Here is a 16,005-nt window from a genome sequence, read left to right on the forward strand (position 1 = left end):
CCAACTTTTCTGATCAGAACTGATTAATAATTGCAAAGAAACTGTGAATTTAGAGAATCCCAATTTGAAGTAAACATTACATGTCAAACTCATCAAAGAAAAAACAACTGTACCAGAAACTTTGATTCTGCAACTTGGGTATAATAATCTGGTACTGCATTTCAAAATCAAACCAGATCATGCATTCAGGACCGGAATTTCACTTGTTATAACAGTTGAAGGAAAAGCCAACGCAAAGTAAGCCACTAAAATAATAAATAAAAGCACCCTTAAAAGATGCAAAATAGAAGCACATCATTTGATCCCATATACTTAGAGAACCTAGATCATGTACTATGACATTGTCAATTTGGGTATTTGATTTTGAGAACCGTTTTTTAGACCTTACGCATTTCTTTGGTGCAACATTGATTTTTGTCGGTCAATGAGAGGAGAGGCGTTGTCCCATCTGCAGTTTTGAGATAAGGGTGGGATCCTTTAGGGCACAGCTTTCTTTATTACTTTGTGCAACAATTAGCTAGAGAGGAACAGAAAAACCTTAGGGGGCCAAAAGTCTTGAGTGTGAGCTTTGGTCAGGTTTCATGCCTCTGTTTGGATGTCAGTATCTAAGGATTTTTGTAACTATCCTTCATCTCTTATTCTTTACCACTAAATCCCCTTTTTTGCAATTATTAGGGTGTCTCTTTTTAATAGGCCCCTTTGCAATGGGTTTCTTTTTCTTGAATTGCCTATTTGTTTTCTTTCGTTTGTCATAATAAATGCTTAGTTCCTCAATAGAAAAAAAATATAATAATAAGATGCCTTTATAAACTAACAATTAAACCAAGAATAATGTTACTAACAATTAAACTAAGAATAACGTTATTATGATTTTTTTAAACTAATTTCTGCATCCCCTGTCAAAGGCCAATGGTGAGCTTAAAGGTAGAAAGAATGACATGAGATATTCTTGGACTGCACTAGTCAAGAACTGTAGGCTAACTCCTTAATCTGAAAGGAAAGAAAAGAGAGAAGAAATTCTGCAAACCCACCCTTGGGAGCATCTGTGTCTTCTGGCTTCCACGTCAATGTCTTTCTTGAAGTTGAACCATGAGTGTCAAGAATTGGCTCTGATTCCTGAATGGCATCGATAGGTTCTGCTGGTAGCGCATTTTCCTCTTCAACATTAGCTTGAACCATAGAAACATTAAGAATAGGAGTACTCATACTCCTTACACACAAGATGATTTAATAATCTAGTAAGTCAATCAGCAAAGAGTGCAGGAAAACGACATAGATAAAGGTGAAAAAAAAATACCTGTCAGAAGAATCTGAAGGATCCAGCTCCTTGGCCTTCTCAACACCGAGGATACCAATTTCTTGTCTGCTAGATTCATTTATTGATTTCTAACACAAAAGTTAAACTTTTAATACATAAGAGAGACAAACAAAAGCAGAAAAAGAATGTATCCACTCTTTCAGTTGGGTTCTTTTTTCCATAGTTATCACTGATATCTTAGGTAGACATTGACAACTCTAAACAAATCTTATTAGATAACATGGGGTTCCATCTCAAATCCAATTGGCAATGAGAGGAGTAAAACCCATCTATCTAATAAAAAGTGTGAGGTCCCTTGATTTTTCTAATGTGGGATTTTCAACATGCCACTTCAAGATGGTGCCGCTTTTGGGTTCACCTGGGTCACAATTTCTTTTTATTGGACCGAATACCTATTTGGACTTTATGGGCTCCGATACCATCTTAAATCACCAATTGACCCAAAAGCTTAAGCCAATGGGTGAAGGCAAATCTAATATCATATCATCTAATAAATCTAATAGTTTATGCATAAATACAGCAAATGAAATTTTGTGAACGTGTTGCAAGAAGCAAGCTCACACATCCATAACATGAAAAAAATAAATAAATAAATATATGTCTGCATCCATGCATACATGCACGTGCATATAGGCCATCTGTACGAGAAGCACACATGCAAATAAATAAAGCCATCAAGAAAGGGAAATCCAGATATAGAGCCTTATCAATCTCAAAATACATTTTGGTCCCAAAGCCCACTTAACATAAGCAGGAACATGTTGAAAATTTATTGCCTGAAACTTCAATCATCTGGGCATGATTAAATACACCAGGATATGCCTATATTGAGTTATGCCATGCCATATGTCAAAGTAATGTGACTGTCCATCCAAAAAGTTGATAACTTTCCATGCATTTCTCTATATATGAACTAGCAATCTAAGGTAAAACTTAGCTTGCATTACAACTCAAACAATACCGCTGTTACAAACAAAACATTCAATTTACAGTTCTTCACCTGTTTTGTCATAATTGCTTCGGTACCTTTAGCATGTTGTAACCAGCCATCATTAATGAGATTAAAGGCCTCATCACGAGATAGAAAAGATGCAAAGAAGTACTGCAAAAGTAAAAAAGCAAAATAAGTTATTTATGCTAGTTAATATACTATAATTGAAAGTTCATGGACCTATCAGACACAGAATTGAAATGACTTTAAGGACTTGTTGATCACTTTTAAAAGACTAAATAGACACAAACCTCAACGCTTTAGGACTAAATAGACTAATAACTTACTTGAGATGGAGTGATTTTATTTATAGGTTTTTATTTTTAAAAACTAAGCTACTAATATATGCTCATAAATATTGTCTTAGTTTACTTTTTCTTTATTTTTTTCTTTTCTTATCTCTTTTTCCCCTTTTTTTTTTTTTGTAAGGTAGTTTAGTTTCTCTCTTTCAATATATTCATGAAACCTTAGGCAACTTTAGGAAAACAAAAAACAAAAGGTGTTATGGAAACTAATTTTTATTTTGTCGTTAATATTTATTTTGAAAGTAGATTTAGGAAACAAAAAAAACGTGTTATTAAATTGTAAATCAGCATAATTTAAAATAAAAAATAAATAAATAAATAAAACCGAAATATCAAAGATCCCCATAATAAAATATTTAGATGAAAATGTAAATGTAAGGCATCAAAAACTTAAAACTACCTTTTTCTCTCCAACAAATATTTCGATGGCATTAGGAAAGATCCCAGCCGTCTTTGCTTTACGTACAGCTGTTATTTCTTGTAATGGGATTATTTTCTGAAGTACAATAAGAATCATAAACAAGATCCACGACAGATAAAAATGTAGTAAGGATCCAACCTTGACAATAACCAAATTTTTTTAAAATAGTGATATAAGAAATCAAATTGAAACACGTGGTTAATGTTTAAATAGGAATACCAACATAATATTGAAGTAATACATGCAAATTAAACGATGAATAGTGGTCAAAAGTCATGCATACCAAACAACTGTCAGCATGTAAATTCATTGAGTATTGTGGCCGAGCAACTTTTCATATATTCCTCACTTTCTTGTATAATTTGAATGATCGGCTCATGTGCTCGAGAAGAACATGTTTATAAAACGAACCAATAAACCAGTCCTAACTTGAAGAGTTTCTATTTGTTATAGTGTAAATATTAGTACTATTATATTATTGTAAACATCTTTGTCACATTGTCCTTAGACCTTTACTATCTTTTTACTTTCTCCTACTTAGGTTACCCTTGTACAGTTAAATATGGTTAAATTTCCTTTATATATCTTGTAATATTAGATATGTATTATGAGTATATTTATCATTTATATCATTATCTGTAAGATTTTTTCCTCATTGGTAGATGATCTCTATTGTATATAAGAAGATCTTGTATTTGATTTTGAAACAAGAAAGAATTTCTTGTTGATGTAACAGAAAGGAATAAAAATTTAAAAGATACAAACTCCCAGATGGAGAGGGAAAAAAATATGAACAACAGATACAACCCATAATGATAAATAAGCTTTTTAACTTCGATAGAAATGCCTCCGTCAAATATTGAAAAAGAAATAATGGCTACTATAAAAACGGTTGAAAATAGGGTTATTAACCTAGGGACGTTTATGTAATTGTATAGACCCCTAGGGTTTTCTACTGTCTATTTATACAGTGTGTCCTTGTGTATTCAGTGTATCAGATTTAAAGAATAAGAAAAAGTCTTTATATCGTGGTTTTTCTCCCTGTAATAGGGTTTCCACATAATCTTGTTGTTCTTCTCTTCCCTATTCTTTATTTTTAACATGGTATCAAAGCTAGGTGACGAAACTCTGGCCGTTATGGAAGAGAATCAACCCCAATCTTCTTCTGTTAATGGGTCTTCGAGTTTTGACATGAAATAGGCTATCCGAGCAACTGTAAAGGAGTGTTTTCAGGCAGCCCTACCAGAGTTACTTTCTGTCGTCCAATTGCAGTCAACGGAGAGTCGCCGTCAGTGGGAGCCACCGCATCAGACCGCGCCGATCGGGCTTCTCCATGCAGAAACAAGCCGAACCCGCGAACAGCAGATGGATCGTTCAGTCGCGATCGGGGCTGGCCGCGAAGAACAGATGAACCACAATCTGGGCAGAATCGACCAGCAGATGAATCGTCCGGTCGCAATCGGGGCTGGCCACGAAGAACAAGCACATCGGTCCGATCTGGGCAGGATCGGTACCGATCTGGAGCAAACCGGGTCATTCCGGGCTGAACAAGGGTAGATCCGTGACGAACAGACCCGACCCTTCGACTTCCGCTCCAATCCAGTGGGTTTTGCGTCGACCAACCCTTCCACGACAAGCCCTTCGGTTCTGCAAGGAGTGATGTCGGGCAAAGAACGAGCCGGCTATCTTGAACAGCCCAGCCGACCGGCGGCATCCTTCCAGCTGACAGTGACAGCACCGTTCCCAGCCGCTTGTAGTTCAACCCATTACCCAGACGATGTGAGACAACGATTGACTTACCTGCAACAACAGATTTCTGATTTGGATACAATGTCCGGTGCAAATCCTCAACCAGTTTATTCAAAATCGAATTTGTTTTGCCAAATGTTTCCTACTTATCTGGTTCGATGGGTAATTCTGCAGGATTTATTGTAGGGGAAAAACTAAATTGCCAGAATTATTTCTCTTGGTCCCAATCAATCCGAATGGCCTTGGAAGGGCGTCACAAGTTTGGATACTTGACAGGGGAAATTCCAAAGCCGGCTCCAGGTGATCCACAAGAACGAATTTGGAAAGGAGAAGATTCGTTGTTACGTTCTGTTTTGGTGAATAGTATGGAACCCCAGATAGGAAGACCACTGCTATATGCTGCAACCGCCAAGGATATCTGAGAGGCAACGCAAGATCTATACTCTAAAAAACAGAATGCCTCTCGGCTATATACACTCCACAAACAGGTCCATGAATGCAAACAAGGGTCCATGGATGTTACTTCTTATTTTAACAAACTATTAATGTTGTGGCAAGAGATGGACTTGTGTAGAGAGATTGTCTGGAACTGTCTACAAGATGGGGCCCAATACTTGAAGATTGAGGAGGCAGATCGTGTTTACGTGTTCTTGGCTGGATTAAACCCTAAATTTCATAGTGTCCGTAGTCGGATATTGGGCCAGTGCCCGACTCCTTCACTCAGAGAAGTCTGCTCTGAAATACGGCTGGAAGAGGATTGGTCGTGTGCCATGAATAATCCCATTCCTACTACTAACGCAGCCACTTTCGTCACAAAGTCGTCAAGTGCTGATGGTGATAAAAAAAAAGCCCCACCTGTTTGTGAACATTGTAAGAAGCTTTGGCATACAAACCAGTGTTGGAAATTGCACGGGAAGCCCCCAAACAGCAGGCGACGACAGTCTCATGACAAATCTAATACTAGTCGTGCCCTGGTAAGTGACTCAGTAGATGAACAGACTCAGAAGCAATCTTCCGATGACAGTAAGCACAACTTGAATACGATTAGGGTGAGTGCGATTGCACAGTCAGGTAATTTCTCTTCTTTTGGCCTGATTAGTATAAATGGTAAAAAACCATAGATTGTGGATTCAGGGGCCACAGATCATCTTATGAGTTCCTCAGAGTTATTTATGTCATATAACCCAAGTGCTGGTAATGAGCGTATTCGCATTGCAGACGGGTCTTTTGCCCCTGTTGCAGGAAAAGACAATATCTCTCCGTTTAATGGTTTAATTCTACGTGATACCTTACATGTGCCTAAAATATCGTATAATTTGTTATCTGTCAGTAAAATAACAAGAGATTTGAAGTTTAAGGCAATTTTCTCACCGGATTCCGTTTTGTTTCAGGATCTGAAATTGGGGATGACGATTGGCACTGCCCGGCACGATAAGGGACTATATTTCCTTTCTGACGAAGCTTCCTCTAGGAATGATCATCAAACTGGGTTTATGTCTTTAAATTTCTCGGTTTCTGAACATGATGTTATGTTATGGTATTTCCGTTTAGGACATCTGAATTTTCAATATATGAAGTATTTATTTCCACATTTATTTCACAATGTTAGTACTTCTTCTTTTAATTGTGATGTGTGTATTCGTGCCAAGCAACATCGTGTTTCTTTCCGTTCTCAGCCTTACAAACCCTCGAGTCCGTTTTCTCTTGTTCATAGTGATGTATGGGGTCCCTCACCAGTTACTACTTCCACTGGAAAAAGGTAGTTTGTCACATTTATAGATGATCACACCCACCTCACCTAGGTTTTCCTTCTTACTGACAAATCTAAAGTGTCCTCTGTTTTCCAACAGTTTTATACAACTATCGAAACTCAGTTTAAAACAAAGATTGGGATTTTACGAAGTGATAATGGACGAGAATTTTTCAATGCCCCCTTCTGGTATTGTCCACCAGAGCTCGTGTGCTTACACTCCGTAACAAAATGAAGTAGCGGAGCATAAAAATCGGCATCTGGTTGAAGTAGCTCAATCTCTTATGTTATTTGCTACTCTTCCGTCATACCTCTAGAGAGATGCAGTTCTCACTGCTGCCCACCTCATCAATCGGATGCCCTCTCGTATTCTTAATCTTCATACTCCTTTAGAATTGTTTAAAGAGTCCTTTCCAGCTACTCGATTGATCTCTGATGTTTCTCTTCGGGTTTTTGGTTGTGTTGCTTTTGTTCACTCCCATGATCCAAACCGCACGAAATTTACTCCTCGTGCTCAAAAGTGTGTCTTTATTGGATATCCACTCCATCAACGTGGATATAAGTGTTATCACCCGTCGTCTCGTAAATACTATGTCTCCATGGATGTCACCTTTCTCGAGGATCAGTCGTTTTTTCCTGTTAGTCATCTTCAAGGGGAGAACATAAATGAAGAGACTAACTGGTCATCTTATGCTATTCCTTTAGAGTCAGCGTCCATTTAAACCTTGTCTAACCCTAGTTCTGAGCATGATAGTCTGGTCCTTCCTACCAATCAAGTTCCTTGGAAAACTTACTACAAGAAGAATCTCAGGAAGAAAGCAGTGTCACCTGTTGAACCAGAACTGTCGGCTCTAGTGCAGGAGTCAGACCCACCATCAGGTCCAGGTACGTATATTCCTGAAATTAATGATGTTGATATATGTATGGAGACTGATGAAGGCAAGCAAGACAAGGGAGAAGGAAGCAGTAATACTAAAAGAGTGACAGAAGGGGAAACTGTAGAGGATGAAATGATTGAAACTGTAGAGAATGAAATGATTCTTGCTAATGATGATGTGGAAGATACTACTGAAGTTTCTGATACACAGATAGTCGATCATGGTGAGGGGCCTGGAGAAGTGAAAGAACATGATGCATCGCTTGATCTTCCTATAACTCTGAGGAAAGGTACTCGTTCATGTACTAAATACCCTATGCATAGTTACATGACATATAGTAATCTGGCATCCGAGTTCAAAGCCTTCACTACTAGTTTGGACACTGAGGTGATTCCAGATGACATAAGTGTTGTAATGAAAAAACTAGAATGGCGGTTTGCTGTTATAGAAGAAATAAGAGCTCTAGAAAAGAATAGAACTTGGAAACCAGTGACTTTGCCTGAAGGGCACAAGACAGTTGGATGTAAATGGGTGTTTACTATAAAGTACAAGTCAGATGGGACGATTGACCGGTATAAGACCAAACTCGTTGCAAGAGGCTTTACTCAAACCTATGGAGTAGATTATTCTGAAACCTTTTCACCTGTGACTAAACTTAACACTATCCGAGTGCTCTTATCAGTCGCTGTGAATAAAGATTGGCCTCTACACCAACTTGATGTTAAAAATGCTTTTTTGAATGGGGAACTTGAGGAGGAAGTCTATATGAGTCCCCCACCTGGGTTCGAGAGTCAATTCAAAAACAAGGTGTGTAGATTGAGGAAGTCACTATATGGATTAAAACAATCTCCAAGGTCTGGTTTGACAGGTTCACAACTTTTGTGAAAGCACAGGGGTATGTTCAGGGGCATTCTGATCACACTCATTTTATAAAAAGATCAACATCAGGGAAGATAGTTGTTCTTATTGTCTACGTTGATGACATTGTTTTATCTGGGGATGATGATGTAGAGATCATGAGGCTCAAAACAGAGATGGCCAGAGAGTTTGAAATTAAAGACCTCGGGAAGCTAAAATACTTTATGGGAATGGAAGTGGCTCGCTCAAAAGAAGGTATATCAGTTTCTCAACGAAAATATACTCTGGACTTGCTAAAAGAAACAGGTATGACTGGGTGTAAACCTGTTGACACACCAGTAGAATACAATGCGAAGCTCAGTGATAAGAATGATAGAGTTCCTGTTAATAAAGAAAGATATCAGCGGTTGGGAAGTTGATATACTTGTCTCACACAAGACCTGATATTTCTTATGCAGTAAGTGCTGTGAGTCAATTTATGCAAGCTCCTTGTGAGGATCATATGACAGCAGTTGAACGTATTCTTCGGTATCTGAAAGGAACTCCCGATAAAGAGCTAATGTTCAGAAAAACCGATAAACGATCTGTTGAAGCCTACACTGATTCTAACTGGACAGGGTCTGTTGTTGATAGAAAATCAACATCTGGGTATTGTACGTTTGTCTGGGGTAATCTAGTCACCTGGAGAAGTAAAAAGCAAGGAGTTGTTGCTAGAAGTAGTGCTGAGGCTGAGTATTGGGCCATGAGTCTAGGGATTTGTGAAGAAATTTGGTTGAAGAAAGTATTATCAGATCTCCAGCAAGATAATGAGCTTCCGATGAAATTGTTTTGTGATAATAAAGTTGCCATCAGTATCGCAAACAACCCAGTTCAACACGACAGAACTAAACACGTAGAGATAGACAGACACTTCATTAAGGAGAGGTTGGACAGTGGAAAAATATGCATCCCTTATATTCCTTCAAATCAACAAGTTGCTGATATACTTACAAAAGGGTTACTGAGACAAAGTTTTGATTATTGTGTAAGCAAGTTGGGCCTCGTCGATATTTATGCTCCAACTTGAGGGTGAGTGTTGAAAACAGGGTTATTAACCTAGGGGCGTTTATGTAATTGTATAGATCCCTAGGGTTTTCTACTGTCTATTTATACAGTGTGTCCCTGTGTATTCAGTGTATTAGATTTAAAGAATAAGAAAAAGTCTTTATATCATGGTTTTTCTCCCTGTACTAGGGTTTCCACGTAATCTTGTTGTTCTTCTCTTCCCTATTCTTTATTTTTAACAAAAAACTACCAATAAAATCTAAGAAAAACGACCACCAACCAACAAAACCCTACAAAGAGCAAACTAAAAACACTTCCAATAGGAGCAAGCCTCCTAAATTCAACTTTGCACGAACTAAGAACGCAACCAAAGAAGTTTTGATGAACCAAGAAGCTTAAAAAGAAATTTCCTCCAAATGCTCAAACTTCTTCCAACAGGAGAACGAAACAAAGTCCAACAAGTGATATTAAACAGCCACCAGTTGAACTTCCAAAAAAGGGCGAACAAAAATCCAGCCACCCTCTATAAAGCAACCCCTTTGGATTTACTCCCGAACTCTCCAATGTTCAAAGGAAGAAAAAAATATATATATAAATATGTATACACATATATATATATCTGATTGACGAACACCTTGCCAAGACCACTTAGATCTTTACTTGAGGGGATAAAGGATGAACTTCTTTGAGTTGTATTCCAAAAACCTTAACTAAAGATGTGAACTTTGAAGGCACTAAGGAACGTATTAAAACTAGCAATAATGGTTGGGAAGTCATAATCAGGTAATCTTGAGCATCATCCTTAAAGAATGTTTCGAATGCATCAGTAAATGAATCCACTATATATGGATCTTTAAACACCTTTTCTTCCAAAAATGTTTCAAGCTACTTGTACTAATTTCTCCATTGGAATCAAAAGCAAAAATACATGAAGAAGGGACAGATTCCATAGGAGGAGAATAGCTAATAAGACCTTTAATCAAGTTAACATTAGGTACCAAAGGAGAAATAACTGACTTTCTGAAGGACTAAGAGGAACAAAATGCAAGTTGACTCGACTCATAGTCTCGTGGCAATAGCTCCTAATTTGAAGATATCATCAATCTTACACAACATTCTTCCAAAATATTGGCATTAAAATATGCGTTTTCATGAAATAAAGAGGTAAAACACTTCCGTGAGTAAAAAAGAGGATGTGATTCAACCTTGCGGTAAACCTTGGGAGCCCTAAGGGATATTCAAAATTAAAGGTCGAGAGTGCTTGTTTGACAAAGACTGTTCGGCTGGCAAAGTATCAAAAACCTTATTTAAAGCAACAAACTCACTGATAGTAGCATTTTATCAAAAAACTCATTAACTGTAGCTTCACGACTTTTTTCCAAAACAAGAAAGAAATCAAGAGGAGAACATATAGCCTGAGCAGATGAAAAAAGATGGTGGATTTTATTGATAAAATGAACATGAGGAATCTGTGTGCTTGCATGATGCAAGCTCATGTGCTAGAGTGAGAGAGAGAGAGAACTTTTGGTTTAAATCATAACTTATATGAATCGAGCTGGTAGGTAAGAATAACCTCATGCAGCTAAAAGATGAATTCACATCTTACCTTCGTCTCAAACCCAAAGATGTTGGAGTAAAAGCAGATATAGTGCACGAACAGATACATGTGGCCCTGAAACATAAATACAAAATAATAATAATAATAAAGAGAACAAATGGCTGGACCATAATCCATTCATTTCCGACTAGGAATTCATGTATGTTACATTTCTGTAAGAGTAAAAGCATAAAAATAAAGATAGATTGTAGGTTTTCTAATGGTAAAAATCAAAAGTGGATATATGCCATGCCTACCAAGGTAATCAATCCAATGTAAAATTTGTTAGGTTGAGGCCTACCCAGAAGTGGGAATGGCCCTCATTCGAGTTACAAGCCCACAATACCAATCCCGGTAATCAAAGGTAAAATTTTAAGTTCACAACTTATCCTGAACGTGAACAAGGATCTATAGAAGATAAAAATTACCTGAATTAGTATGTTCTCTTGGAAAGCACAATTGAAGTCTTCAATAAGGACCTAGAAATACAGCATTTATTATCAAAATAAATTTGTACTAAGATAAATATCTTAGTGAAAAATCTGACTATATATATACACAAGTTCTCTTGCAAAAAAGAAGATATAGTGTGTGGTGGTGGAGTGGGGGTAATTAACCTGCCTACAAAATAGTACACTCGGGATAAGCTCCAATTGACATGATGACATGATACAACCAAGATTTAGATTGTTATTACATGTAGATATAAAATTATCACTAGAGAGAGAAGTTGACTTTTCAGACAATAAGATCTCCGTAGGAATCCAAGATAAAGCAGATATCCTGGAAATACCATTTACAACAGTCTGCAAAAAGCTACATATTCTTTCATCCCTTGGGCAGAGACATATCCAATCAAATAAATATCCAATCAAATAACCGATAAAGGAAAATGTCCATCAAATGTTCCAATAAAGAATATATTGAAATGTTTCTTTTTTTTTTTTTTTTTTTTTTTCAGTACCACTCAACCAGAAAAATCTTAAGCAAATAGATCACATAAGCTTAATCATACTGTTAACATTGCTAACATTTTCCTCCAGTTGTGAGCTAGAAAATTAGAGTTTGGCTCAATAAGTGATTATCAATAATAATTGGGAGGAAACAATGCTACAAAACTTGAATAAAGGATGTCCAGCTATAAAATTGTGTTAAACTACCAAAAAGCTTAAACTAATAGGTTACTATAAATTTAATCATTTAATCATACTCCTGACATTCTTGACACTTCCAAAGTGCTAGCAATCATCCTAGAAGCTGCATTTCTATTTTTTACAATGCAGAAGCAATCTTTACACAAAAGTTAAAGCCCCATCTGTAGACTTGTATGTTATCCAATGCTCATTAACTGGAGAACTAGAAAATATAGTAAATGGTCAAAGGCAAAAGAAAGGGACTGAAATAAGTAGAAAATACTTCATTAAAATGTAATAATCAATTAATTAAATGCATCATATCTCCCTCCTGAAATATTTTCCTATATATTTTGTTTTTCCTATTCCAAATCAAAAGAAAACTTCAGAAATCCCACTAAGAAATCACCGCTTGCATCAATCTATCCTAAGCTTAATGAAAGGCGACAATTTCTTCTTCCCACCCCCCCCCCCCCCCCACCCCTCTTTTTCTTATTGATTCTTTAGCTTGACGCAAATCATCCTATTATCAACTTCAGCTACAATTAATAAACTAACAACCTCAAGACTGAAGCTACTTACTTCATCCGATGGCAGGCGGAAGAACTGCCGGTATTCTTCACTTCTCAATAATGCAGATGACTGTATAAAAAAATAAGAAGTTTCAGAGATTATATAAAATAAAAAGCATTAGGAAAGGTCTCATATATACATCTGAATATATCCAGAGTGAAGACTGAAGAGCTTACAGATTTTATAGACTATATACATCTGTATATATCTAGAGTGAAGAACCACATGAGAACTTTTTTCTTTCCAAATCTTTGGGTATAAGAATCAAGGGAAGCACGTAACAAGAATCTAACTATGATAGCATAAAAACAGATATAAAAGAAATGAAGATTCCCAGTGGATTAGAATTCCAAAAGAAATCCAGAAATTTCTTATGCATAATTTCATATTCAAGAGAGGCTGAGGGTGTGCTTGGTGGTGTACCTTCTAGTTTAAGCAGATTTTTCTTAAAATACTTTGAATCGAAATGTTTTTATATTTTCCATTTTCTTTGATATGCTATAAATAACATCATGTTTCGAGTGATTCTATTAATTTCACATATGTTTCTTTTTCTATATATCTTAAAGAATTTCAATCAATCATTTTTTAGTCATGTTTTTGGATTATCATTTCAGATAGAGAAAAGACTGAGATTTATGTTAAGACTGTCTTCTACCTTCAGCTGGGCTGTGCAGGGGCTCGTGTAAAATAATATTAATTTGTTTAGGAAATGGATTAACAGACAAGTAATCTAGTGGGAACATGATTCTAGCCTTAGTCTAGAAGATGTACACCATACTGTCATCGAATTTGCATACATATATTCTCAGAGGTGATTTATGGTAATAAAGAGGGTTGTTTGTTGATGTCAATGTCCTAGGTTGATAACATAAAACTTTTTACTAATTACAAGCAGGATAAAGTTGATAAATAAATGAATCAATAACTTCAACTAAAGGAAGATTTACCGTAACAATCTCATTGTCACTCATTGTCATTTCTCATGGAACGAAGTCAAGAAATTTAGAGGTTGTTTTATTTTATGGTGTTATAATACAAAAACAATTCTGTACCTTTTATAACAAATGTTAATTGAACATGTGTTTGATTGATTATTCTAATTCAAATTTATGTTCAACAATGAGATTATTACATAAATAAATAAATAAATTTTCAGATTGTTTTAGTAAAATGTGATTGTCTATAGTAATGTTATTGTCTATCACGGATAAACAATCACATTTTACTATATTTTAAAATATTTATAACAGTTTTGCCATTCAAAATAATTATCTTAAATTTTCCGAAATTTTTTTTAAATGAAGAAATAAAATCACTTATTTTAATAAAATCTTAAAATTAGAATTATCGACTGAAAAGTAAAAACCCCTTCAAATGACAGAAGTCGAATCTGATGAACTCTATGTTGGATTCTTTATTTCTTGGAAGGACTTTAGATAAAGCTGAGATGGTATGAAATAAACACGGTTCAAAATAAGAAAAGCAGGAGAATGTGAAAAATAAGAGATGAGATCCTTAAAAAGGGTGGAGAGGAACGTGACTAAAAATCAAAATAAAAAATATTATGGAGGGAAGTAAATTTTACAAGATTCACCTTAGAGAGTGGCATTTTAGATAAAGATGAGGATGGTGATACTAGGCAGCTTCTATTGACAGAATTGGAACAATAAGGAAAAGATGGAAGTTCACATTCGCGTTTACCCTTATCGATCGTTTCTCAACAACCAAAAATTAAGGAAAATTCAATAATTCTCGGAAGCGGCTGCGAATTTAGAAAAGGGAGAAATGGCAGCGTGTACCTGAATTTCCACGTCCTCGTGGAAACCGTCGGGCGAAGAAGAAGACTCGTTGGTATCGGATATGCGGTCGGCTGAGGAAGAAGATGATTCGGGGGGGTAGCAGGAAGCAGAGTCCGGAGATAGGTTCACTGGGAGCTTGTCTCGTGGTCGAGGTAGTTCAATTATCTCAGCCGCCGCCGTTGAAGCCGCAGCTGCCATAGCAGAGAAGGGCCGGTAGAACGAGCTTTTGTGAGTTTTAAGAAGCAGTGGTCGTTGGGTCGGCTTTCAATTTGGTGATCGGTCGGCAAGAAGAAGAAGAAAAAAACGTCGGTACAGATCTTGTAGTTTTTTATATTATTATTCGAGAAATTATTTTAAATGAAAAAACTATTTATCTTTAATAGCAAAATGTCTGATAAATTACAATATATACGAATGGTAATCTATGTAAGTATTTTTGTTATTTTTCTATATTTGACTAACTTTATTTTTTTTTATAAAAATACGCTTTCATCTACAGATTTTAGATTTAATTTCTATTTTTTTCTTAAAAATATTATCATTTTATTTAAGTTTTATGTTTGATTTCAATTTAGTCTCTTATATTTTAACGTATTATGCTTTTAGTCCTTAAATATTGAATTTTATTTCAATTTAGCTTTTCGATTTCAAGATTTATACTTTTAAACTTAATTTTTCAATAAATACTCACTCTCGGTTTTGGCTTTAATGATATAAATTAATTTAAAATAGCTGAAATTTTTAAATTGATTTTGAAATTAAATTTAAAAAATTAAAGATTAAAAGTGTAACATGTTTAAATAGGACCAAAAATATTTTTTTCAATTTTGTGCGATTGGGAGGGATGTACAAAGATCTTGTAACTACTTGACTTTTCAACATTTACTAATAGGATGTTACCACATGCGTTCAAACCTTATATGAAAATTTTATCCCTCTGCTCCAATAAAAATAAAATGATCTCATATGTCAAATAAAATTAATAAAATTTCACTAAGACAACTCAAAACATTTGGTCGAGGTTCCCTAAAACCATAAATTTAAAACTGAAAAATATTGAAAAACTTGAAAGTTTAACATAAAATTGTGTGCAAAACTCTAATTTTGAATCAATATTAATTCTCTCTCAAATGAGGGAGAAAGGTGTTATTTTAATAGGAAAATTGATTATAAGTAAGGCTGGATAACAGCTAACTAACCAGTAACTAACTATTCACCAACTCTTATTCCAATTCCCTTACATTTATTCTCAATACACCATATTCCACCCCCTAAAATTCAAATTCGACCTCGAGGCTTATTAAGAAGCTAACCGGAATTCATCAGGAGCAAAGTAGGATTTTAAATCTACTACATTGAATATTGGATTGATGTGAAGGTCAATCGGTAGCTCAATGTGATAAACATTCGAACCATATTTTTTTAGGATTTTAAAAGGCCCCATTTATCTATCTTTCAGCTTATTGTTGTTGGTTTACAAAAACATGCAGAGGAAGAAAACATGATCATTAAGCATTCTAATTCCTCGATTTTGACATCAAAATAAGCATGTTCATGGGGTATCAAGAGGATTTCATTACGTACCT

The 16,005-nt window shown here is 35.7% G+C and overlaps 1 protein-coding gene across 7 annotated transcripts in view; it reads right to left on the reverse strand.

The window, feature by feature from the left end:
• VAD1 (GRAM domain family protein) overlaps positions 1–14,756 on the reverse strand; it is a 34,915-nt gene extending 20,159 nt beyond the window's left edge. For 2 of the 7 annotated variants that reach the window (XM_090317730.1, XM_039018470.2), the window contains exons 1-9: positions 14,420–14,756; positions 12,627–12,686; positions 11,340–11,390; positions 10,921–10,986; positions 3,015–3,110; positions 2,319–2,420; positions 1,298–1,386; positions 1,032–1,207; positions 114–154 (exon numbers count right to left, since the gene is read on the reverse strand). In XM_090317730.1, coding sequence (XP_090173856.1) covers positions 114–154; positions 1,032–1,207; positions 1,298–1,386; positions 2,319–2,420; positions 3,015–3,110; positions 10,921–10,986; positions 11,340–11,390; positions 12,627–12,686; positions 14,420–14,617 — 879 coding nt within the window. In that variant the 5' untranslated portion in view covers positions 14,618–14,756. Of the gene's footprint in view, positions 1–113; positions 155–1,031; positions 1,211–1,297; positions 1,387–2,318; positions 2,421–3,014; positions 3,111–10,920; positions 10,987–11,339; positions 11,391–12,626; positions 12,687–14,419 lie in introns of all 7 variants that reach the window. The other 5 variants (XM_039018461.2, XM_090317714.1, XM_090317711.1 and 2 more) reach the window with 5 other exon arrangements.
• Positions 14,757–16,005: the final 1,249 nt, after the last annotated feature.

The sequence above is a fragment of the Benincasa hispida genome, chromosome 1 (genome assembly GCF_027475165.1).
Source record: "Benincasa hispida cultivar pf3 chromosome 1, pf3_genome.v1.1, whole genome shotgun sequence".
NCBI classification, from domain to species: domain Eukaryota; kingdom Viridiplantae; phylum Streptophyta; class Magnoliopsida; order Cucurbitales; family Cucurbitaceae; genus Benincasa; species Benincasa hispida.